Consider the following 18,264-nt stretch of genomic DNA (forward strand, 5'->3'; position numbering starts at 1 on the left):
AATGAATATGCATTTTGAAAGAGACGTGTTGTTAGATATTTAAAGACATATGAAGACCTTTTTGAAAAAAATAAAATGAATGCATTACGGTAATTTTCTTTAATAACGAGAACAAGCCTGTGCACTTTATTTATAGATACTCACGTTTTCATCCCATATTGCCTTGAAATGAAACCGATCGTTCTGGGTGCCAAGGAAACCCAACACGTCTCCCGACCCGTGTGCACCTTCAGATGCTGTCGCGTTTATGAACCATATTTCAAATGATGAAACGTACAACCGAAAGAATGGTCAAAACAATGCTGCTTCCCCCCGAACCATTGTCAGTCCTTCTCCCCCCCCCCCCCCCCACCCCTTGAACAGATGGTACAGTCTTGGTTCATTCATAAAATTCTAGCAGAGCATAAAAGGAGGGGCTTGCATTCTAGTCATTCAGTTACCAGGTGAATACCTGGAGAAGAAACCCGTACCCTTCCTTTCAGTGGTAGGCCACAGTCATATTTGGCATTGATCAGGACTCGTGTTTTTTTACCCCCCTGTGACATCTTGGCTCATATCTTGACGCCTGACATGGAGTCAGTGTCTCCCACCTGCCGGACAGAGTCTCCTCCCGGGACACTTTTCCAAAAGACGCCAGAGGAGGCGAGCTCTCCGGCGTCTTCGTCAGAGATCACTGAAAAGGTACGAATGGTTCGACTTCGACATTAAAGACGCACTTAACTACCTCCCGTGATGATATTTACATAATAAGCGTTCTCTCTCTTGAGGGGGGAGGGGGTCGCTTAATAACGTTTTAATTAACCGTGCGCGCTCTGGAACGTCATGTTGGACACGTCCCTGATATGACTGGCAGCAGACGCGAACGCAGCTGGGAATGTGACACGGAGCCAGCGTCGGACGCGTCGCTGTGATCCCGGCGTCCTGGGACCAGATGTGAGCGTGTCAATGCAGCGGTTCATTGAGAAAAATAAATCCATTCAGGAGACTCCACAGCATCCCTGCGTCAGTGTTGACGTCAGAAACAAAGAAAAAGTCAAATATTGATCCGGAGAAGGCTATTTCTGGTCGGGTGTTTTTGAAGAATACACATGACGGCTGACCTTAACATAAACGTGTTGGTTATGATTTTCATCAGCCGCCGCAAAAATAAAAAAAAAGATAGCATTTCAAACGTGGGAAAAAAGGGAATATACTTATGTGTTTTAAAAAGGCATAATATGATTGTCATCTATTTCCTCTCTTTAGGAGCTCTGCCCAGGCATGACTGTTGAAGACACTCCATTTGTTCCAACAGTCACTGCGATTTCCTCTACCCCAGACTTCCAGTGGATGGTCCAGCCTACAATTATTACATCTGTCTCCCCATCGCTGGGCAGCAAGCAAGCCAATGAGCCGCAAAGCTCTCGCCAGGCAACACCCAAAGAGGGCGGGAATAAAGGGAAAAATGCTTTCAAAAAGGGGAAAGCGGAGCAGGTAGGTTTGAGCGGATCACCCCTACCTGACGATGGACAGAGCATCCCGTGGCGTCCATGCAGACTGCTTTGTTTCCCGTCAGCCCTATCGTGCATCCTCTAGCCCCGCGCGCCTTCCATAGGCTCTCAATTTATATTCAGGTCACACCGAGTGTGCAACAATGGTCTATTTTTAGATGCATTGCAGGGAAACATGCGTTTGCCATTTTTCAAAGGCTGTGCTGGTGACGGATTTAGCAGATTAGAGGCGGATGAAATGGCTGGCTTCTCCAGGGCAATAACTGAGCTATTTCTCTTCCCTCCCAGCTGTCTCCAGAGGAGGAAGAGAAAAAAAGGATAAGGAGGGAGAGGAATAAAATGGCTGCAGCAAAGTGCCGCAACAGGCGGAGGGAACTCACAGACACGCTGCAAGCTGTAAGTAAACAGTCGTGCTGTCACTCGCGCCCACTGTTTGTGTGTTTTCCAACATGGATGCTGACGGATGTGGATCTCTAGGAGACGGACAAGCTGGAAGAGGAAAAAGCCGCCCTGGAGATGGAAATAGCCAACCTGCTCAAAGAGAAGGAGCGGCTGGAGTTCATCCTCGCCACACACAAGCCCATGTGCCAGATGTCAGAGGAGCTGGAATCGATTTTCCACGAGCCGGCGGAGATAACGCAGAGTCCAGAGGAAGACAGGCTTCCAGAGGATGGTGCCCAGGAAGCACCTTCGCTCCAGGACATGGAAATCCCCAGCGATCCGTCCACAGCCATCTCTGGGAACTCCAATATACTGTTGTGCGCCAGTGCTGAAGTAAACATCTGCGATCTGGAACCCTCGCTGGACATAAAGGAGGGGTTATTGGAAAACATGCTGCCCAGTTTGGAGGAGAAAACCTCTTTGGAGACGGCTCGCTCCGTGCCAGACATAGACCTGAGCGGCTCCCTCGGGGTCTCGGACTGGGAGACCCTGTACAAGTCAGTTTCTGGCGACCTGGAGCCCCTCAGCACTCCGGTGGTGACCTCTACCCCCACCTGCAGCAACTACCTGTCCGTGTTCACGTTCTCCTGTGCCGAGCTGGACTCTCTGGCAGAGGAATTAGATGGCCACAAAGGCCTAGGGGGCAAATCTGAATCAGTCGACATCCTCAACTCCCCGACTCTCCTGGCCTTATAATCCGCAGAACTGGGGTACTGACTGACACGGAAACACACGCCACAGCACATCGGAACGCAAAACAAGCATATGAGATCTTCGGCTGCGCAGCTAACTGAGAGCTGAAGCTGCAAGCATGGCTATCACAGGAGGGACTGGAGGCAGGATAACCTTTGTAAATGCATGCAAAATAAACACAACTAAAAAAACAACAACAGACAAAGCTTCTATATGTGATCTGTTACTAGATTTGAGATGTGACGTTGACATTAATGTTGCAGTATGGTTTGTGTTTTGTTGTGCGTAGTGTACCTAATTGCTGTAAATGATGTATTTACAAATGGATCATATGATAATAATCTATACCTCGACGTCATCAACTGTGGTTCGACCTCATTGAAAGTTTTCCATGAAAACATCCTACGTGCTATATCTTCTGGAGATGTAACTTATGATTTATTTTTGTACCTCTCAGGTTTTGACTCATTTGTTAAAACTCAAGTGACTATATGAGCATTGACTGCTTAATCTCTGCTGCTGGAGAATACTAACAATAAACACGTTCATAGTGGCGTTTTCAGTCTGATTGAGATCGATTTACGCGCAAACGAGGTCACTTTCCTGGTAGCAGGGGCTTTTTTTGTATTTCCACATGCTTCGCCTCTTTCAGCCAGAATCTGTCGTTGGAGCGTGCAGCCTCGGCGCTTCTTTATGGGAGGAGCGGCGCGACTTCCCTACTTCTGCCCCCACTATGCACTTTTACATCCCCGCTTACGTTTTTTGGATGGCATAGCCCGAGTTCCGCATTCCCGAATCCTCCCATATCGGGATCAGGTTTATAAGAAAATCGGGCTGATGCAACGGTTCCCACTTTTTAAAATCTACTCTCGACCCCCGGCTGAGCAGAAAAGAGGACATTCGTTGCACCTGGGATCACAGTCAGGTCAGTACGCAAAGAAAAACGCGAGTAGTCGAGGATCAAATGTGTTTTTGGATGCTAAGAGGCTCGTTGGCGCGCCGCGCATGGCTCACAAGCAGCAGAGTTTCGAGGTCCGGCAGCCGAACAGCGCTGGTGATTTCTGTTTTATGGAGCTGATCAACTAACTGAATTTATTTTTGAACTTTTCTGCAGTTCGAACCCGTGGGACTCACACAGGGAGCACACTGCTTGCAGACCGTTTTGTCTTTTGTTTGCATTGAAGCACGGAGAGAGCGTTGAAGAACACAGTGTTCCTTTACTCTGTGCTTCGAATTTTGTCTCAACTTGGGCAATTAAAGGCGACAATAGTCACCTTTTCTCACTGCAGCTCTCTGGTGGGAAGACTAAAATTACGTAAGAACAATGCCGCACTAAAGAAAAACTTCCGCTTTCAAGTTGACCAATCACTTCAGTACGCATGCCTCAACACGGCTCAAGCGTTTTTGCACGTTTTTAAAAAAAGAAAATATTCATCTGGACCTTAAAAACAATGAGTGTTTGTTTGTTTGTTTGAAACACTGCGCCGCTGTATACAGGTATTTGCATTTAAACCGGGAAGCCAAATTGGTGAAGTAACAGTAGAATTTGGATCTCGTGTTGATCGTTCTCACGCAGGACTGCACGTTCATCATTTCTGATTTACATGCACTTAATTGAAATCATACATTTCTCACTAGGCCCGCCCTCACAGTTCTAGAACAAGGTGCTCTTTCCTGGTTCTCTGCTCATGCTTGCAATGTGAGCTTTCTCACAGTTTCTCTGACTAATCGACCTTGGAGAGGTTTGTTGGATGCATCATGTGTCCTGGAAATCTGTTGAGCCGCTGCAGTAATTTCCTGTTTCTTGGCTTACACGGTTCATTCACTTCTCACTTCTTGTCTTTTGGCCTATTTAAATGGTTTTTTTCCCTTTCATTAAGTTTTTTAGGCACATGACAGCTGTTTCATTGTTTATCTTGCAGATCCATTTGTTGAAAAGTTGCATTGGTCAAATTGGATTATTTGTCCTTGGAGAAAGAATAAGGGAAATGTCATCTTTGTTAAAACAAAGTTAATTACAGATAACTACAGCAAAATACTGGCTTCTCTGTCAGGTTGAAATACACCCAGTTTTGCATCTCTCCGCTCTGGTCCTCTTTCCCTCAGCTGTGGTCACGACCAAGTCTGAGGCGATGCCAGGACAAATCCCGGAGCCCTCTGTGACAGCCGGCTCTCTGCCCAGCCTCGGACCGCTGGCCGGGATCTCGGCCACCACGTTGACCGACAAGCTGAAATATGGTGACCTGCATGAGTTTGGCGCAATGCTGTCTCCGCTGCATTTCCTGGACAGCCTGGGGAAGAGGTCGCTCATGATCAAAGCAGAGGTGTTCTTTCCTGTTTCTGTAACTTGCATCGACAGTTGCTGTTTGCCTGTATTTACTGAAGACTCGACCCCTCTGGGAAACTTCTGCATTTTCTAAATAGATTTCAATATATTTCTGTTTGCATACATGTCAAATATTCACATGAGAATATAAACAAACTTTTTAAGAGTTAAACAGGCTTCTGTGTCGTGTCTTGGGACCTCATAAAACATCAGATTTCCTGTGTGCAATTGTTTATACTCCGAGAACGACGTGCGATGACTTTGTTATCAGAAAGTGCACTGGAGACTCGCTCAACGGTGTCTTTTTCCACTTTTTCCACAAAAGACTTGACATTTCTTTTGTATGTGTTGGTGTGTAGAGAGATGAAGAAGAAGAAAGGAGGAAACGACGACGGGAGAAGAACAAGGTGGCTGCCGCTCGGTGTCGAAACAAGAAGAAGGAGAGGACAGATTATCTGCAAAAGGTGACACGTGTGACCAAAGCCCAAACTTTATGCAACTTCCACCCATCATGGCCCTCTTCCTCCTTGTTCCCCCCACAGGAATCCGAGAGACTCGAAATGCTAAACTCTGACCTGAAAGCCCAGATTGAAGAGCTGAAGCTGGAACGACAGCAGCTCATCCTCTTGCTCAACCGCCATCGCCCGACATGTATCGTTAGGACGGACAGCATCAAAACCCCGGACGGCGAGGGGAACCCACTGCTGGAGCAGCTGGAGGCCAAATGAAGGTGTATCGTCATTCTAAGCAGGTGTCAGAGGCCGTCACCATGCAGCACTTAGCTTTGGATTTCAGGAGAAGCGGCTGTCACGCAGAACGTGGAGCCAAAAGATTGGACTCTGTTCAGGCAGTCTTGTCTTGTTTTGCCCCAGCCATTCATGAAAATCAGCGTTTTTGTAAGAATATGAAGTGAAACACATCTACTGGTTACTCTACATTCCATTCATGCCTTGTGATGATGCGATGAACCCGAACTGTCCATGTTTTCAGTTTTAATCATTAGTCAGCATGGTATCTTTAATGTGCTTATATTGGATTAAGACAGTTAGGCCACAGAAAACTCTATCTAAAAGGGAATATAGACATACAACTGGTGGGAGGTTGAACAACAAATTGGTCGTTATCTCAAAGCTCGGCCCAACATTTTGAATGTTTGGTGAAATCTAATGGTGAGAATCTTGATGAAGATGTGATCCTGCTCTTTTTTTTGGTCCTTTCATACATTTGCTGGCAGAATAATTTCCCACATATTTGTTGTTTGGCGCAGGCGTCATGTATGCACATATACTGTTTACAGTGTACTTGTATGTTACAGTATTGTTATTAGCAATTATGTTTTTATACTTGTGTATAGGATGTTATCTAAGCACATAAGCTATCATTAAATCCAGTTTTGTATTTTCATAAGAAATGAATGCCTGGCTCATTTTACATCTGCTTCCGCATTTCAGACAGTAACACATTGTCACGGTGGCTGCATGTTAAATGCTGTCGGCACCCTTCACACCCGACTTCCGTTCCAGTTCACAGGTGGAATGTTTTGTCAATATTTGTCATCAGGTGGGCGGAGCAAAAGTCAGTTCAACCGCAGAAGGTGCAATAGACTTAAATGAAGGTGACACAGCTCAGGTTCGACCCGACAGTCAGTCCTTTGGAAGGAAGGAACAACACGGGAAAACTGGAAATGGGAAACGGAGCGGACGAGCAGCAGCACGCCGGGAGCGACGCGAAGGGAAAAGGTTTGGATCAAACTGGAAGCGGCGCTTCGAACGGCGGCGGCGTCTTCGCGCTCACGACGCGCGTGTACAGGAGGCGCTGGGTGATGCTCATTCTGTTCTCCACCTTTTCTATGTCCAACGCCTACCAGTGGATCCAATACAGCATCATCAGCAACATCATAGCGAAGTTTTACGGCGTAGAGATGACTGCTGTGAACTGGTTGTCGATGATCTACATGGTCTCTTACATCGTCCTCATCGTTCCGGCCGCCTGGCTGCTGGAGAAGAGAGGGTTGCGCATCGCGTTGCTTTTGGCCAACATGCTCAATTGCGCGGGGGCGTGGATCAAGGTGGCCAGTGCCAGACCCGACCTGTACTGGGTGACTGTTCTGGGACAGTTTCTTTCTGCTACCTCTCAGGTCCTATTATTAGGGATTCCCCCAAAGCTGGCGGCAGTGTGGTTTGGTCCACACGAAGTTTCAGTCGCTTGTTCCATTGGTGTGTTGGGGAATCAGGTGAGTTGATTCTAACAACGTGAACACGTTTCCTGCGTTCTGTGAACTGTCGCCTGGTTCGCTCCGCAACTTTCCGCTTTAACGGCAGAAGCTGCTGCATTTGCTGTTTAGAGTTCGTTGAGCTGAGTGCAATTAAACCCTCTTTAACAAGACATATTAAATGAAACACATTTGTAGACAAAAAGCACTCGTCATGAATGTAGCTTCAGCAGTATGATCATTTATGCAGCATGGCTAAATAAGGGCTTATGGAGAGTGTGTGATTCAGCCAAATAAATTGCTTATAACAGCCTGATCATAGACTAAACTGTGGGTGTAAAACCTTTACTTCCATTGCAGTTCCTGAACGCAAGAATAAAATATCTCGTCACTTGTAGCGTGTCTCAGCTGCTTACACAAATTCCCTGAGAAAGTGTTATATAATTTATCATTGTTTATGTTAATCTCTAGAAAGAATGTGCTACATTAGTTCAAAAGTTTTGCACCAATAATACCCAGCTGCAGGCTACGGAAGGCAGAAACAGCGCCACCCAGCGAGTTAATGTTGTCATTGCAGGACAGAAATACATTGTTATGTATGATCCTTATTTCTATGAAATGTTTATGTATTTGAAAGGCTTGAGAGGCATAAAACGAGGCCTCCAAGGGCCATATCAAGGTCATGTCTCGACATTTGTAATACAATTCTAAATATTAACAACCAACATATTCTCATATACATCAAATTCTTAGACCTAACAATGCAGAGATTGAGAAAAAGATAAAGATGAATTATACCGTCACAAGACGGTCTTTTATTACTCACCCAGTCACTCACTCAACGCTGCATTATTGCAACTTTACACTGTACATAATACTAAAAATCAACAATAAAAAAAACAACATAAGAAAAAACAAACAAAAGAAAATTAGAAAAGCAAATATGGTTAACCCTTAAACCAATATGCTTCATGTGGATAGTATAAAAAACATGAAAAAAAACCCCATTTAAAACATATAAACACTTGAAACAAAATTACCCCAACATGTCCTAAAGATGTTGGAAGAAGATATTGAATTCTACCACTTTTCCATATATTAGACTTTATGTCACCAGACTTCCTGTTTGTCTTGATTTAATTTTTTTGAGCATAAACAACTTAAGAAACTCACCTCTTCAGCCTTTGAGAAAACCAATGAATAACTTAAATACACATAAATGAACAAGACATCTCGTGTCAACACTATTCCTCCTCATCATGACAAAACCAAATGTTTGTACCTCATGCCGTGACTTATGCTGGAAAACTGCTTCACTTCCCCACACCGCTTATCTTATTTGCTGCTTTATAAGTAATTTGGTTTTGGTTATGATCAAACCTTTTCCTCCTCACGAACCACCTAGAAGCTTCCTCCAGAATGGAAAATATTTGTATCACCTGCAAATAATGCTAGGTTGGCTATTGTGGAGACATTTCATTTATATATGTGATGAGTAATTATGACCCCAACCCTGGATATCGTTAAAAAATATCGTTAAAACGCCTAAATTTAACACGACGTGTTTTATATAATAATGTTCTTCCCCCCCGCATAACAGTGTGTTGTGAGTGTTTGTATAGTTCAGTGGAGCCCATCGTTAAACATAATGAAAAAAGAACTTTTTGGAGTTGTGTTCTCTCGAATTTTGCTCCCACCGTTACCGATAATTTTGTGTACCCATTTCTGCTGCTTTGTCAAATTTTGCGACGACTACCTAGTTAATGTCAGCATGTTTTGATGTGTTTTGTCTATATTTTAGGGGGAGCATATTTTGATACTCCACCAGAGTCGCACAGCGTACGCTATTATTTAATTATCCCATCTTTTCAAGAGCAAAGCTAATATCCAATATACCATAACTTACATATTAACACCTATCTCATGGGTTTAACCATTTGAAATGCAGGCAAAGTCAAGTCATCAGTTTAAATAGGAGCGTTTTACCAGTTCAAGATAAAATATTTTTCAAAACTTCAGCCAATGAATATATAATTTTTAATTATATTGACACTTATTTTCTGTACAGATATTAGTCTAATCTAACAGTGGCCTCAACCGGTTCCTTTCAGGCTCACATTAGTAAAAAGCTGATCAATAGTCAGTGCAGTGACATCTTGGAGACAGATAAACACCTTTAATAACCAGAGAAAAGGTTATTTAAAGTCAGGGATTGGGTAGAAGAGAATTCCCCAACCCTCCAAACTACTTTGGCGTTTATTTAAGCATGCTCAGGGGTCATTATCACAAAGGGATTAACTGAGCAAGACGGGACAACTCAGCGGGAGTCAAAAGGTTCATCAGCTGAGATGGGAGGGTGCAGGAGACACTATGGCTCTAGAGAAGATCTATACAGAATTTGAAATGAGCCAAAATGATTAAAAAATGGATAAAGCATACTTCCAATATTTATACAGTCGTGGCTTCAGGGTTTAATTGCACTCTTTCAGCGTTATGGCTCATTATTTTGATGAATATGTATTTTTTTTTAAATTGGTATGGCCGTCATTGGACTTTAGCTTCTTTTTACGCACCTCTGCGTGCATCTTCAGCCCAGATACAGCAGCGGTCTCTTTAACAGGGTTAGCTGGTCTCAACTCAGGGCCAGACGACTCCTGTACGTGCTAGCTCAAATTTGAAACTGGAAGGAGTGATTTGGAAGTTGAAAGCAGCACTATTTCTCACATGTTTAATTACCTGGCAACTACTCACATGTTCATTTTAGTAAAATGGTGGAGATATTTGTTGACTTATGCCATGTTGCCAGTTGACATGCCTGCGGGTTAGGTGCAGGGGTGAAATGACAAGCTTTTGCCATTTCATGTATTTGTTTAATGCTTCAGATGCCTGAGGCAAAATGGAAATTTCAGTGGGAGGAGCATGAGTGAATTCGGCGCTGGTTGCATCAACGATCACGACTGGCTGTCGTGGAGAACACCACCGTCAGTCAGAGGCTTTAGGAATGGATGCCGCGCAGCCTTCTCCCACAGTGGAAGTCAAGCTATTCAAGCGTCGATGGGTCATGCTCTTCATCTTCTGCCTGTACTCCATGAGCAACAGCTACATGTGGATTCAGTACAGCAGCATAAGCAATATCTTCGTGCGCTTCTACCACACCGACAGCTTGACGATTAGCTGGCTGGCAATGGTGTATCTCTTCACCTACCTCGGCCTTATCGTGCCCGTTATGTGGATGCTGGCAAACCGGGGCATGAGGGAGATCGTGATAGTGGGCTCTGCCTGCAACACTATTGGGGCCTGGATCAAGACCAGCTCGGCCGAGCCCAGCAGGTTGCAGGTCACGTTCCTCGGTCAGTTTATGTCTGCGATTGCAGCCACTTTTATCCTTGGAACCCCCACCAGACTTGCTTCCCTGTGGTTTGGGCAGCACGAGGTGTCCACCGCCTGCTCCATTGGTGTTCTGGGAAACCAGGTGTGTCATAGAGTCGTTGTTTGTAACTTTTTGGCAGCATTTTCCTTAGATACTGGATTAGAGATATTCAGTCACTCTCCTGTATCAGCTTTTTGATTTATACATTCTCTTGGTACTTTGGTAATTCAGTCATTATCCTGGTACATAACCAACAGTTAAAGTATGCAGACGATGTGTGTGGAACTAAAGGAAAATGAATAACGTTAATGTGAAGTACCTTAGAAGATATGTGTTTCATCCTTCTCTTACATTTGTCTGTGTGGTGCATCTGTATATAGGTCTGTGTGAACAAATACAGCAGGAGTACACTAGCACAGTGTTCAGTGTTTGACGAAATGTCCCATCACTGTGCAGGATATCGTTGTCACTTGTACTGACAACGATATTGTACTTCATACAATAAACAACAGCCGTAACAGGATCCATGACAGCACAGTTCACGGGAGAGCATGTAGATACACACAAGTGTGTGTAGGAGGGAATGGGAGCACCTGGAGAAACCTCTAACTGATTTATTCCTTTAAAGCCTTTAATTTCCTTTATATGATTCCTAAAGGTCACATAAAAATCTTTAAAAAAGTGGACAGAATAGCAACTTATTTGATTAAATTAAGACCGGTAGTTGTTACATTGTTATGTGACAATGTGTTGGCCTGAATTTGACACTGTCTCCTCCTTCTGTAATTATCTCAGCCCTGTTGTTTACAGGATCTCTGGTGTTTTCCCAGATTTGAGAGAGAGAGCAAGAGAGAGAGAAAAAAAGAGCAGCATTCATGTGATATTCAAATTGGAAAAGCCACCCAAATGTGCAACAAGTTGCTTGATTTCCTTGAATGTTCGACAGAAAAGACGCCAGCAGGAAATGAGAAAAAAGTCCCGAGTGGCAGCAGGACGTTCATCTATGATGCGCCCACTTCTGCTGCTCCTGTTACAGCCCACATATGCTTTTTACACTGACCCTTTATGGTGTTCTCTGAAAACCTGAAAATCCTCCTTTAGCACAACGATCACATGGTAGGTTTATGATTAAATTTTGACGTGCTGCAGAAACGCGCGAGTGGGATGGTTGTTTGTTAAGAAGATCTTTGTTCTTCTTGAGGTCCAATGCAATAAAACTAAGCAATAGTGATGATTGAAAATGGCCAGCAAAATACAAACATTGTGCTTCTGCCATATTACTGCTATGTTTGTGTTCATATTGGGGTCCTGTGTGCTGGAAGACTTGCTGGTCTTTACTGAAATGTGCTCCATTTTGGTTAAGGTTAGTCAGGCAAAATACTTGCATCCAACCATCAAACAGTCTAAATTTAACACGGTTGCCTTGTGTTTGAGCGGATCAAACATGGGATGGATGTTTGTGAGGCTTAGTGTCATTTTCCTGCTAATATCCTAAACACAAACCAAAATAAATGTGACCTGTTTGTGTGCTTTGAATGAGTGAAGGCAATTATACACAAAACACTGAATTTAAAAAAAAAGTGTTACAGTTCCAGACGCTGTATTGGGTGCATAACAGTGTAATCAGCAGCCGTATTTGCGCTGACGTTCTCCCAATCTGTTGAAGTTGGGCATCGCCATCGGGTTCCTGGTTCCACCCATCCTTGTGCATAACGTGGATGATTTGGACGAGCTGGGGTACCACATCCGAGTCATGTTCTACATCACAGCGGGGTTCACCACCGTCATGTTTATCCTCGTGATTATGGGTAAGACTTAGCGGCAGTGTCATAAAGAAGGGGGAGGCCTGTTTCTTGTTCGTATCCTAACGGGCACGTTTCTCCTCCGACTGCTCTGTTTGCCTTTGCAGTATTTCAGGACAAACCAGAGATCCCGCCCTCTCAGGCGCAGCTTCAAGCCAAACACATCCTGTCTGTGGGGAGCTCGTACGCTGCTTCTCTATTGAGGCTGCTGCGCAACCTGCCCTTCATGCTCCTGGTGGTCAGCTATGGTGGGTTCCTTTCAGTCGCTTTTGCTCCTAAAAACATTAAATTACCTTCGAAACAAGTCCAACAGAAGAAAAGACAAACACTGAACGATTCTGATTGACAGGGTGAAAGCATGTTGTTATCACGTCTCTCCGTTTATCCTCTACAGGGATAAATGTCGGCTCCTTGTACACTATTTCCACCCTGTTGAATCGGATGATCATCGGAAGTTATCCGGTATGTTCTGCCATCGCGGCGTGTGTAGAGTACAGAGACTGGCCTTGATTTGACTTTTTGTTCTCGTCGGAACCTTTGTTCTATTATGTAGAACAGAGAATAAGGAGATAAACTAAGATGAGGTCCAAGTACAGTGATTTCTGTGATTCTCTAACAGCCGTTATCTCCCCTCTCAGGGCCAAGAGGAGAATGCTGGGAGAATTGGCCTGACTCTCATCCTATCTGGGATTTTGGGATCGTTCTTGTGTGGCATTTGGCTGGACCGGACCAAACTGTTCAAGTGAGCGTTTCAGTACCGGCACAGTAGAGTCTTGTGTGCTGCCTCCAGCATCCCAAAGATATAACAACAATCATATCCTTGAATGCTAAATTGCTTTTCAAATTCAGAGGACTTATCAATGTTACAAATGCTAATTGTTGGCTTCATTCTGCTTCATTCTCATTTGTCCAAATTAATGATTGATGTTTGTGCTCCTTTGTCCCCAGACAAACCCTCTTTGCCATGTATATCCTGACACTGATCGGGATGCTGGTGTTCACCTTTACTCTCAGCCTGGGTCACCTCTGGCTGGTTTTTATTACTGTTGGAACTTTAGGGTAGGCAGCCATCCAGCAGGGACGCAAAGGCGGAAAAATGACATTTTATTATGTTGATTTCTTATTTTAGACCAAGATACCAGCTGATCATTGTCTCTTTGTTTTCATTCTCTCGGCAGTTTCTTCATGTCTGGTTATCTACCTCTGGGGTTTGAGTATGGGATCGAGCTCACCTACCCAGAAGCTGAGGGGACCTCATCTGGGATGCTTAATGTTTTGGCTCAGGTCTGTAAATGTTGCATTTTCCCCCCCTCCGGAAACGCAAAAGAGATGAGTGGGAGAAAAAAAGTCCTTTTTTCCCCTCAGATATTTGGAATCATTTTCACCATCTGCGACGAAAAGGTTATCGATAAATGGGGCACTTTAGCAGGAAACATCTTCCTGACTTGTTTTCTGCTAATAGGAACGATAATAACAGGTGAGATTTGAATGCCTCCCTTCACTATTGGACAATGGCAGACGATGAAAATGCCAGTAGATGTGGACATGGATTAAAATGATCAGATTACAGTTTTAAAAACATTAGTAGCCTTTGTGTTCGTGGTCTTGAATTTTTATTCAAATTCCACCAATGCAAACACTGTCCCCTAGTGGCCCAACGAATATTAAGCAGAGTCCTCACATACTGTATACCGGTACTGACTTGAAATTCCTGGGATAAAATTAATGCCATAAATAATTGGGGAACTAATGACACAGTAAGAATCGAATAGTAATTTTATATTTTGAGTTACACTAATGAAATAAATAATTCAAATTGTTCATGTTTACGACAGGATTAATCAAGTCTGACCTCCGCCGACAGCAGGCCAACGTAGAGAATTGCTTGAGCACGGTGAGTGGAACATATTTTTGTGTAAGTAATGTTATTCAGTTCCTGATTGTAGATGCCAAACTTACACATCCCACAGTTTCTGATTACAGAAAAACTTTTATTTGGTCAACACGCTCTAAAATGTGCACCATCTAAAGTACAAAATAGACTTTAATGTAGATGTTGCTCACAGCTATGACATATTTATGCGGTAGTCATTGACCTGGAGGTGAGAGTGGAGGATGTGGAGATCTTTCATAGATGTGACACCCGAGCTTTCATTGCAGCCTACAGGATCTGAATCATTGGCGCAGGACTACGGGACCACAGGGTGGAGCGGTACCTGGCAGTAGCTCATCTAGACCTAAATGCACACATGCCCAGGTAGGAACACACACAGAGACTTCACACACAATTAAGTCACCTTTGTTAGAACTGCGTGTTCCGAACCACATCTACGAAAAACACAAGACTGAAATCTCCCCATGGCTGATTTTGTACTGATGAGCTCACCTTAAGTATCCTGTCATCTCTATGATCTACTCAGCTGAGACATTTTTAAATAACAAACATTGCTACTCCTTCAGGGCCACAGTTAATAAAAACTATAGCTGATAAGGAACGAGCTCCGGCACCTGAAAACCTCAAAGACAGCATTCAAGGCAGCGTGCAAACTCAAAATGTGACCAGAGGGAGGAGGACCAGATAAACAGCAGTACGCCCACTGCAAATCTGCAAGTGCTACAGAGATTTTGAACCTTCCTCCAGACTTCATGCCCCGCCAGGCTGTATGCAAACTCATTTAAGTTACACAATGGATACAGTAATTATGTTCTCAGGGTATTGCTCTACTTAGAACAACTTGGAGTATGAACAGAAAGACAAATATTTGGTCATTTTTAGGGAAAAAACTGGGGGAAAACTTTCCTTAATGGTAATTTTAAAAATAAAAAGCAATAATATAAAGCTCTGCTCTGTTTCTCTAAAAAAGTGATCTGACAGTGGATAAACCTAAACACTGGTTTTGATGTGTGGCCACTTTAAATTACTAATAAAAATATGTAAATTGGTTTCAGACCAGTAAAAACCTTTGTTGGTTTAAAAAAAAAAAAATTTATCCACCAATTTAACCAAACCACAGAAAAATATCACCCAGCTGTGGGCTTTACGTGGTCTCCGTGGAGACCAGATCTCAGTTACGCTTCTTCTGTCGGGTTTCAACATCTTCTTGCGAGTCCGGCAAACACTGGAATCCAATCAGCATCCCAATGATGGAGAAACCTAGAAACACACACAAAATGGCTATTAGTGATTCATATAGAAGATGTCTTTAAACAAAAAACAAGGGACAGAAATGATATATTTCCCCGTGATCCTTCAGGGTAATTCAAACTCACTTGCCACTATGAGTGGCGCCATGACGCCAATAGTCAGAGGAGCAGTTTTGTAGATGAAGGCTTCAGACAGAAAATGTCCCAATGCCAGCACGAAGGTCCATAAGGTGATGTGATACAGCCTGCAGGAACCATACACAGTCAGAACCTGTGAGGAGAGGACGGTGGTGGGAGACAGGAGCCATCTTACGTTCTATTCTGGATATCGATGGCGCAGGCACAGCGGATGATAGATGACAGTAACGTCCAGATGCCGAATGTTCGAGCTTGGAGCCCATTTACTGTGGAAGTGAAATAACAATAATAACTCATCCCTCATTATGTCACTGTGGATCCAATTTTTTGATACAATCTGCCTAGAATGTGCTATAAAATGTTGGTGAAATAAACTGCAGTGATATCACTTTCTTCCAAAGTTACAGTGTCTAATTTGTAATCATTTATGGTTATATTACAACACTGAGTTCTTGGTCATTTTTGGACAATGATGTATCTCTTTGGTGCACAGTATGGCTGAAATAGATTATAAATACGTAGGACAAATTAAAATGTGTTGCTCACCGAATTCTGGTGTGCCTGTGTAAAGTTTCTCTGACAAAAAGCTGTGATCTCTGAAACTCTGCACGGTGTTTCCCATCGCGATGACGGACACCATCACCAACCAGCTCCGCAGGACGTTCAGGAGGCGGCTCATATTTTTTTTTTCTTTAAATATCTCTCAAACTCCTGTAGGGAATAAAAATGGATCAAATGAAAAATAAACCTTCGCTGGAACGACACTACACTCATAATAGCCAATCTGCAGGCTGGTGACATGCAGCAGCAATTCGTGCGTAAAACAGGCAGATCGCTTCAACGCGTGTGCATATTGCATTTTATTTAACGTCGATTGAATAATATTACCCACCGGTGTCCGTTCAGAGTTTCTGAGAAAGAAAACAAGCGAATATAAACAGCACAGTTAAGCTAAGGTGCTTCAGTATCATATTGACAATGGGAAGTCTGTCAATCTTGGCCGTCCGTGTTGACCAATAAAAGAAGCCATCAGGGTGGGTTGATTCAGTGGTACCATTCATCTGATTGGCCTACGCAGATTTAAGGTTACGCCCACTTTCCTCAGGATCCAATTAGATCCAAAGACATCGGCCACCTGTAGACTGGCGCTTGGCTGCACTCACACCAAAGAGTACACAGGGAGCGAGAGAGAAATCCGTTAAGATTCATATCTTCGTTAACGGTGTCTAGACAGATGACGCCTAATGCATTTGCGCCATTTTCACGATTTTACCCTAGTTTACCCCCATCCATTCATAATAAGGACATTAACATTAAAGCCTCAAGATAGAAGAGTTGATCTGCTACACGCATTTGCTTTGGATACCTGTGCTACAGAATGTCGCTCGTAGATATTATCGTGTGCGCATGCGCGTCCCTCTGTTGCTATTCGGTTGTTTTAGTAACCAGGAAGATTATCAACGATGATCAATAGCCTGTGTGGATGGCCCAGCTAGCCAGCAGTTAGCAGACTAACGAGGCAAAGAGCAAAGTCAAGGTTGGCGCTAATACGTTCAGAATTATGAAGACATCTACTAATCGATTTCAGAGAGAAACCTGTTTAGCATTCCGCAGCTGAAGTCATTCACGAACTATGGCTTAATAAGCTAAATCTTTAGTTGGCTTCCAGTCTGGATTTAATTGTAAGGTCCTTTGAATTGGTAAGTAAATAACACAATAAAATGAGGTAGTGTAAATGCTAAAATGTGTTACAAAACAGCTGCTAGTGAGAGAGTAATAAACGGGGCATATTAAAGAACGCGAATAGCGTTGTTATTAACGTGATGTTGCACCAGCGGGCTGTACTTCATTAAGATGAGTTATTGCCAATAACAGATTTTGCGGCTGGAAGCGGTCAAGGCCATGATCGAACCAGAACAGTCGACTCTTCCCAGGAAGATTTCACCAGACAGCTCGTCCAGGTAAACTGGGAAAATGCCCGCTGTGATCAGGGAGAAAGACGGCTCCGAATCCTCCCCAGAAGACCCTCAAGAGTAAGTTTTGTTGTTATTACTGCAAGTTTTGACTCGCAGTTTACTCAACCAACCATGAATCAATCAATAGATTAGCTCCTAAAGTGGTCCCAAGAGGTCCATTAATTCTACCCAGATGTAGAAGTTGGACCGTTTCCACCTGTAAGGCTCCAACACATATCAGGAATAGATAAATATCTACTTTCTGTATGTTTTTACACATAGCACATTCTAAAAATCTTAGATGAACCTTTTTTAATTACTCCTGAGCTGCCCATACAGCACATGGACCTGTGCATATGATGTATGTCATTTGACATGTGCTGCAACTATTTGGGGTTTATTCAATTGCTTCATACAGTCGTTATAAATCCCTGTCAGCCTTCATATAATGCAGATATATTCAGTAGTTCTACATTTATGAACTAAAGAGCCCAGGCCATTGATCCTCCTGAGATTTGCACATAAACACAACATCGCTGTGAATCTGCACCAGTCGCATGAAGCTCTGAAGCTTTATAGATGGACTGTATGATCATTATTTCTATGTGATTTCGGGGTAAACCCTGTGAAAAGTTGTCGAGCGTAACTGATGACGTTGTAACACACAACAGTTGGTCTGTTATCCCGTATCTG

General features: G+C 43.5%; 5 protein-coding genes across 13 annotated transcripts in view; 4 read left to right on the forward strand and 1 right to left on the reverse strand.

Moving 5' to 3' along the window:
• Window positions 1–394: 394 nt before the first annotated feature.
• fosaa (v-fos FBJ murine osteosarcoma viral oncogene homolog Aa) lies at window positions 395–3,178 on the forward strand. Its single transcript, XM_003962627.3, has 4 exons — window positions 395–681; window positions 1,246–1,473; window positions 1,779–1,886; window positions 1,968–3,178. Exons 1-4 carry the CDS (start codon window positions 571–573, stop codon window positions 2,625–2,627), a joined length of 1,107 nt encoding a protein of 368 aa, XP_003962676.3. The 5' UTR covers window positions 395–570; the 3' UTR covers window positions 2,628–3,178.
• Window positions 3,179–3,329: 151 nt separating this feature from the next.
• Window positions 3,330–6,361, forward strand: jdp2a (Jun dimerization protein 2a). 2 transcript variants are annotated; one of them, XM_003962626.3, is made up of 4 exons: window positions 3,330–3,549; window positions 4,731–4,948; window positions 5,310–5,414; window positions 5,493–6,361. In XM_003962626.3, the coding sequence occupies exons 1-4, from the start codon at window positions 3,462–3,464 to the stop codon at window positions 5,676–5,678; spliced, it is 597 nt and encodes a 198-aa protein (XP_003962675.1). In that variant the 5' UTR covers window positions 3,330–3,461; the 3' UTR covers window positions 5,679–6,361. The 2 variants fall into 2 exon arrangements, with proteins under 2 accessions (XP_003962675.1, XP_029688244.1); XM_029832384.1 differs by lacking the exon at window positions 3,330–3,549 and adding an exon at window positions 3,564–3,939.
• A 131-nt stretch (window positions 6,362–6,492) lies between these two features.
• On the forward strand, window positions 6,493–16,020 carry flvcr2a (FLVCR choline and putative heme transporter 2a). 5 transcript variants are annotated; one of them, XM_011616940.2, is made up of 11 exons: window positions 6,493–7,183; window positions 12,199–12,340; window positions 12,442–12,582; window positions 12,729–12,796; window positions 12,973–13,076; window positions 13,283–13,393; window positions 13,513–13,618; window positions 13,700–13,811; window positions 14,170–14,228; window positions 14,495–14,591; window positions 14,795–16,020. In XM_011616940.2, the coding sequence occupies exons 1-10, from the start codon at window positions 6,560–6,562 to the stop codon at window positions 14,558–14,560; spliced, it is 1,533 nt and encodes a 510-aa protein (XP_011615242.1). In that variant the 5' UTR covers window positions 6,493–6,559; the 3' UTR covers window positions 14,561–14,591; window positions 14,795–16,020. The 5 variants fall into 5 exon arrangements, with proteins under 5 accessions (XP_011615242.1, XP_011615246.1, XP_029688206.1 ...); XM_011616944.2 differs by having other exon boundaries at window positions 15,723–16,020; XM_029832363.1 differs by having other exon boundaries at window positions 6,560–6,689; window positions 6,818–7,183; window positions 14,495–16,020.
• Window positions 14,305–16,625, reverse strand: erg28 (ergosterol biosynthesis 28 homolog). The gene is made up of 5 exons (XM_003962450.3): window positions 16,509–16,625; window positions 16,163–16,327; window positions 15,792–15,882; window positions 15,605–15,723; window positions 14,305–15,488 (listed from the first exon to the last, which is right to left on the reverse strand). Exons 2-5 carry the CDS (start codon window positions 16,293–16,295, stop codon window positions 15,400–15,402), a joined length of 432 nt encoding a protein of 143 aa, XP_003962499.1. The 5' UTR covers window positions 16,296–16,327; window positions 16,509–16,625; the 3' UTR covers window positions 14,305–15,399.
• A 330-nt stretch (window positions 16,626–16,955) lies between these two features.
• Window positions 16,956–18,264, forward strand: part of ttll5 (tubulin tyrosine ligase-like family, member 5) — a 35,665-nt gene continuing 34,356 nt past the window's right edge. The window contains exons 1-2 of one of the 4 annotated variants that reach the window (XM_029826605.1): window positions 16,956–17,316; window positions 17,492–17,649. In XM_029826605.1, the coding sequence (XP_029682465.1) occupies window positions 17,591–17,649 (59 nt within the window). In that variant the 5' untranslated portion in view covers window positions 16,956–17,316; window positions 17,492–17,590. The remainder of the gene's footprint in view (window positions 17,317–17,491; window positions 17,650–18,264) is intronic. The other 3 variants (XM_029826597.1, XM_011616913.2, XM_003962624.3) reach the window with 3 other exon arrangements.

The sequence above is a fragment of the Takifugu rubripes genome, chromosome 2 (assembly GCF_901000725.2).
Source record: "Takifugu rubripes chromosome 2, fTakRub1.2, whole genome shotgun sequence".
In the NCBI taxonomy this organism is placed as follows: Eukaryota; Metazoa; Chordata; class Actinopteri; order Tetraodontiformes; family Tetraodontidae; genus Takifugu; species Takifugu rubripes.

Bases quoted from the DNA above. Each gene is read 5' to 3' on its own strand.
- fosaa (XM_003962627.3), top strand. From the start codon at position 571: ATGGAGTCAGTGTCTCCCACCTGCCGGACAGAGTCTCCTCCCGGGACA. The intron at 682-1,245 runs GTACGAATGGTT...TCCTCTCTTTAG, and splicing joins CGTCAGAGATCACTGAAAAG to GAGCTCTGCCCAGGCATGAC. The intron at 1,474-1,778 runs GTAGGTTTGAGC...CTTCCCTCCCAG, and splicing joins AAAAGGGGAAAGCGGAGCAG to CTGTCTCCAGAGGAGGAAGA.
- flvcr2a (XM_029832346.1), top strand. From the start codon at position 6,560: ATGAAGGTGACACAGCTCAGGTTCGACCCGACAGTCAGTCCTTTGGAA. The intron at 7,184-12,198 runs GTGAGTTGATTC...AATCTGTTGAAG, and splicing joins TTGGTGTGTTGGGGAATCAG to TTGGGCATCGCCATCGGGTT. The intron at 14,229-14,494 runs GTGAGTGGAACA...CTTTCATTGCAG, and splicing joins TAGAGAATTGCTTGAGCACG to CCTACAGGATCTGAATCATT.
- jdp2a (XM_003962626.3), top strand. From the start codon at position 3,462: ATGCAACGGTTCCCACTTTTTAAAATCTACTCTCGACCCCCGGCTGAG. The intron at 3,550-4,730 runs GTCAGTACGCAA...TCTTTCCCTCAG, and splicing joins GCACCTGGGATCACAGTCAG to CTGTGGTCACGACCAAGTCT. The intron at 5,415-5,492 runs GTGACACGTGTG...TTCCCCCCACAG, and splicing joins GGACAGATTATCTGCAAAAG to GAATCCGAGAGACTCGAAAT.
- erg28 (XM_003962450.3), bottom strand. From the start codon at position 16,295: ATGAGCCGCCTCCTGAACGTCCTGCGGAGCTGGTTGGTGATGGTGTCC. The intron at 15,883-16,162 runs GTGAGCAACACA...TCACTTCCACAG, and splicing joins CACAGGCACACCAGAATTCG to TAAATGGGCTCCAAGCTCGA. The intron at 15,724-15,791 runs GTAAGATGGCTC...TGGTTCCTGCAG, and splicing joins ATCGATATCCAGAATAGAAC to GCTGTATCACATCACCTTAT.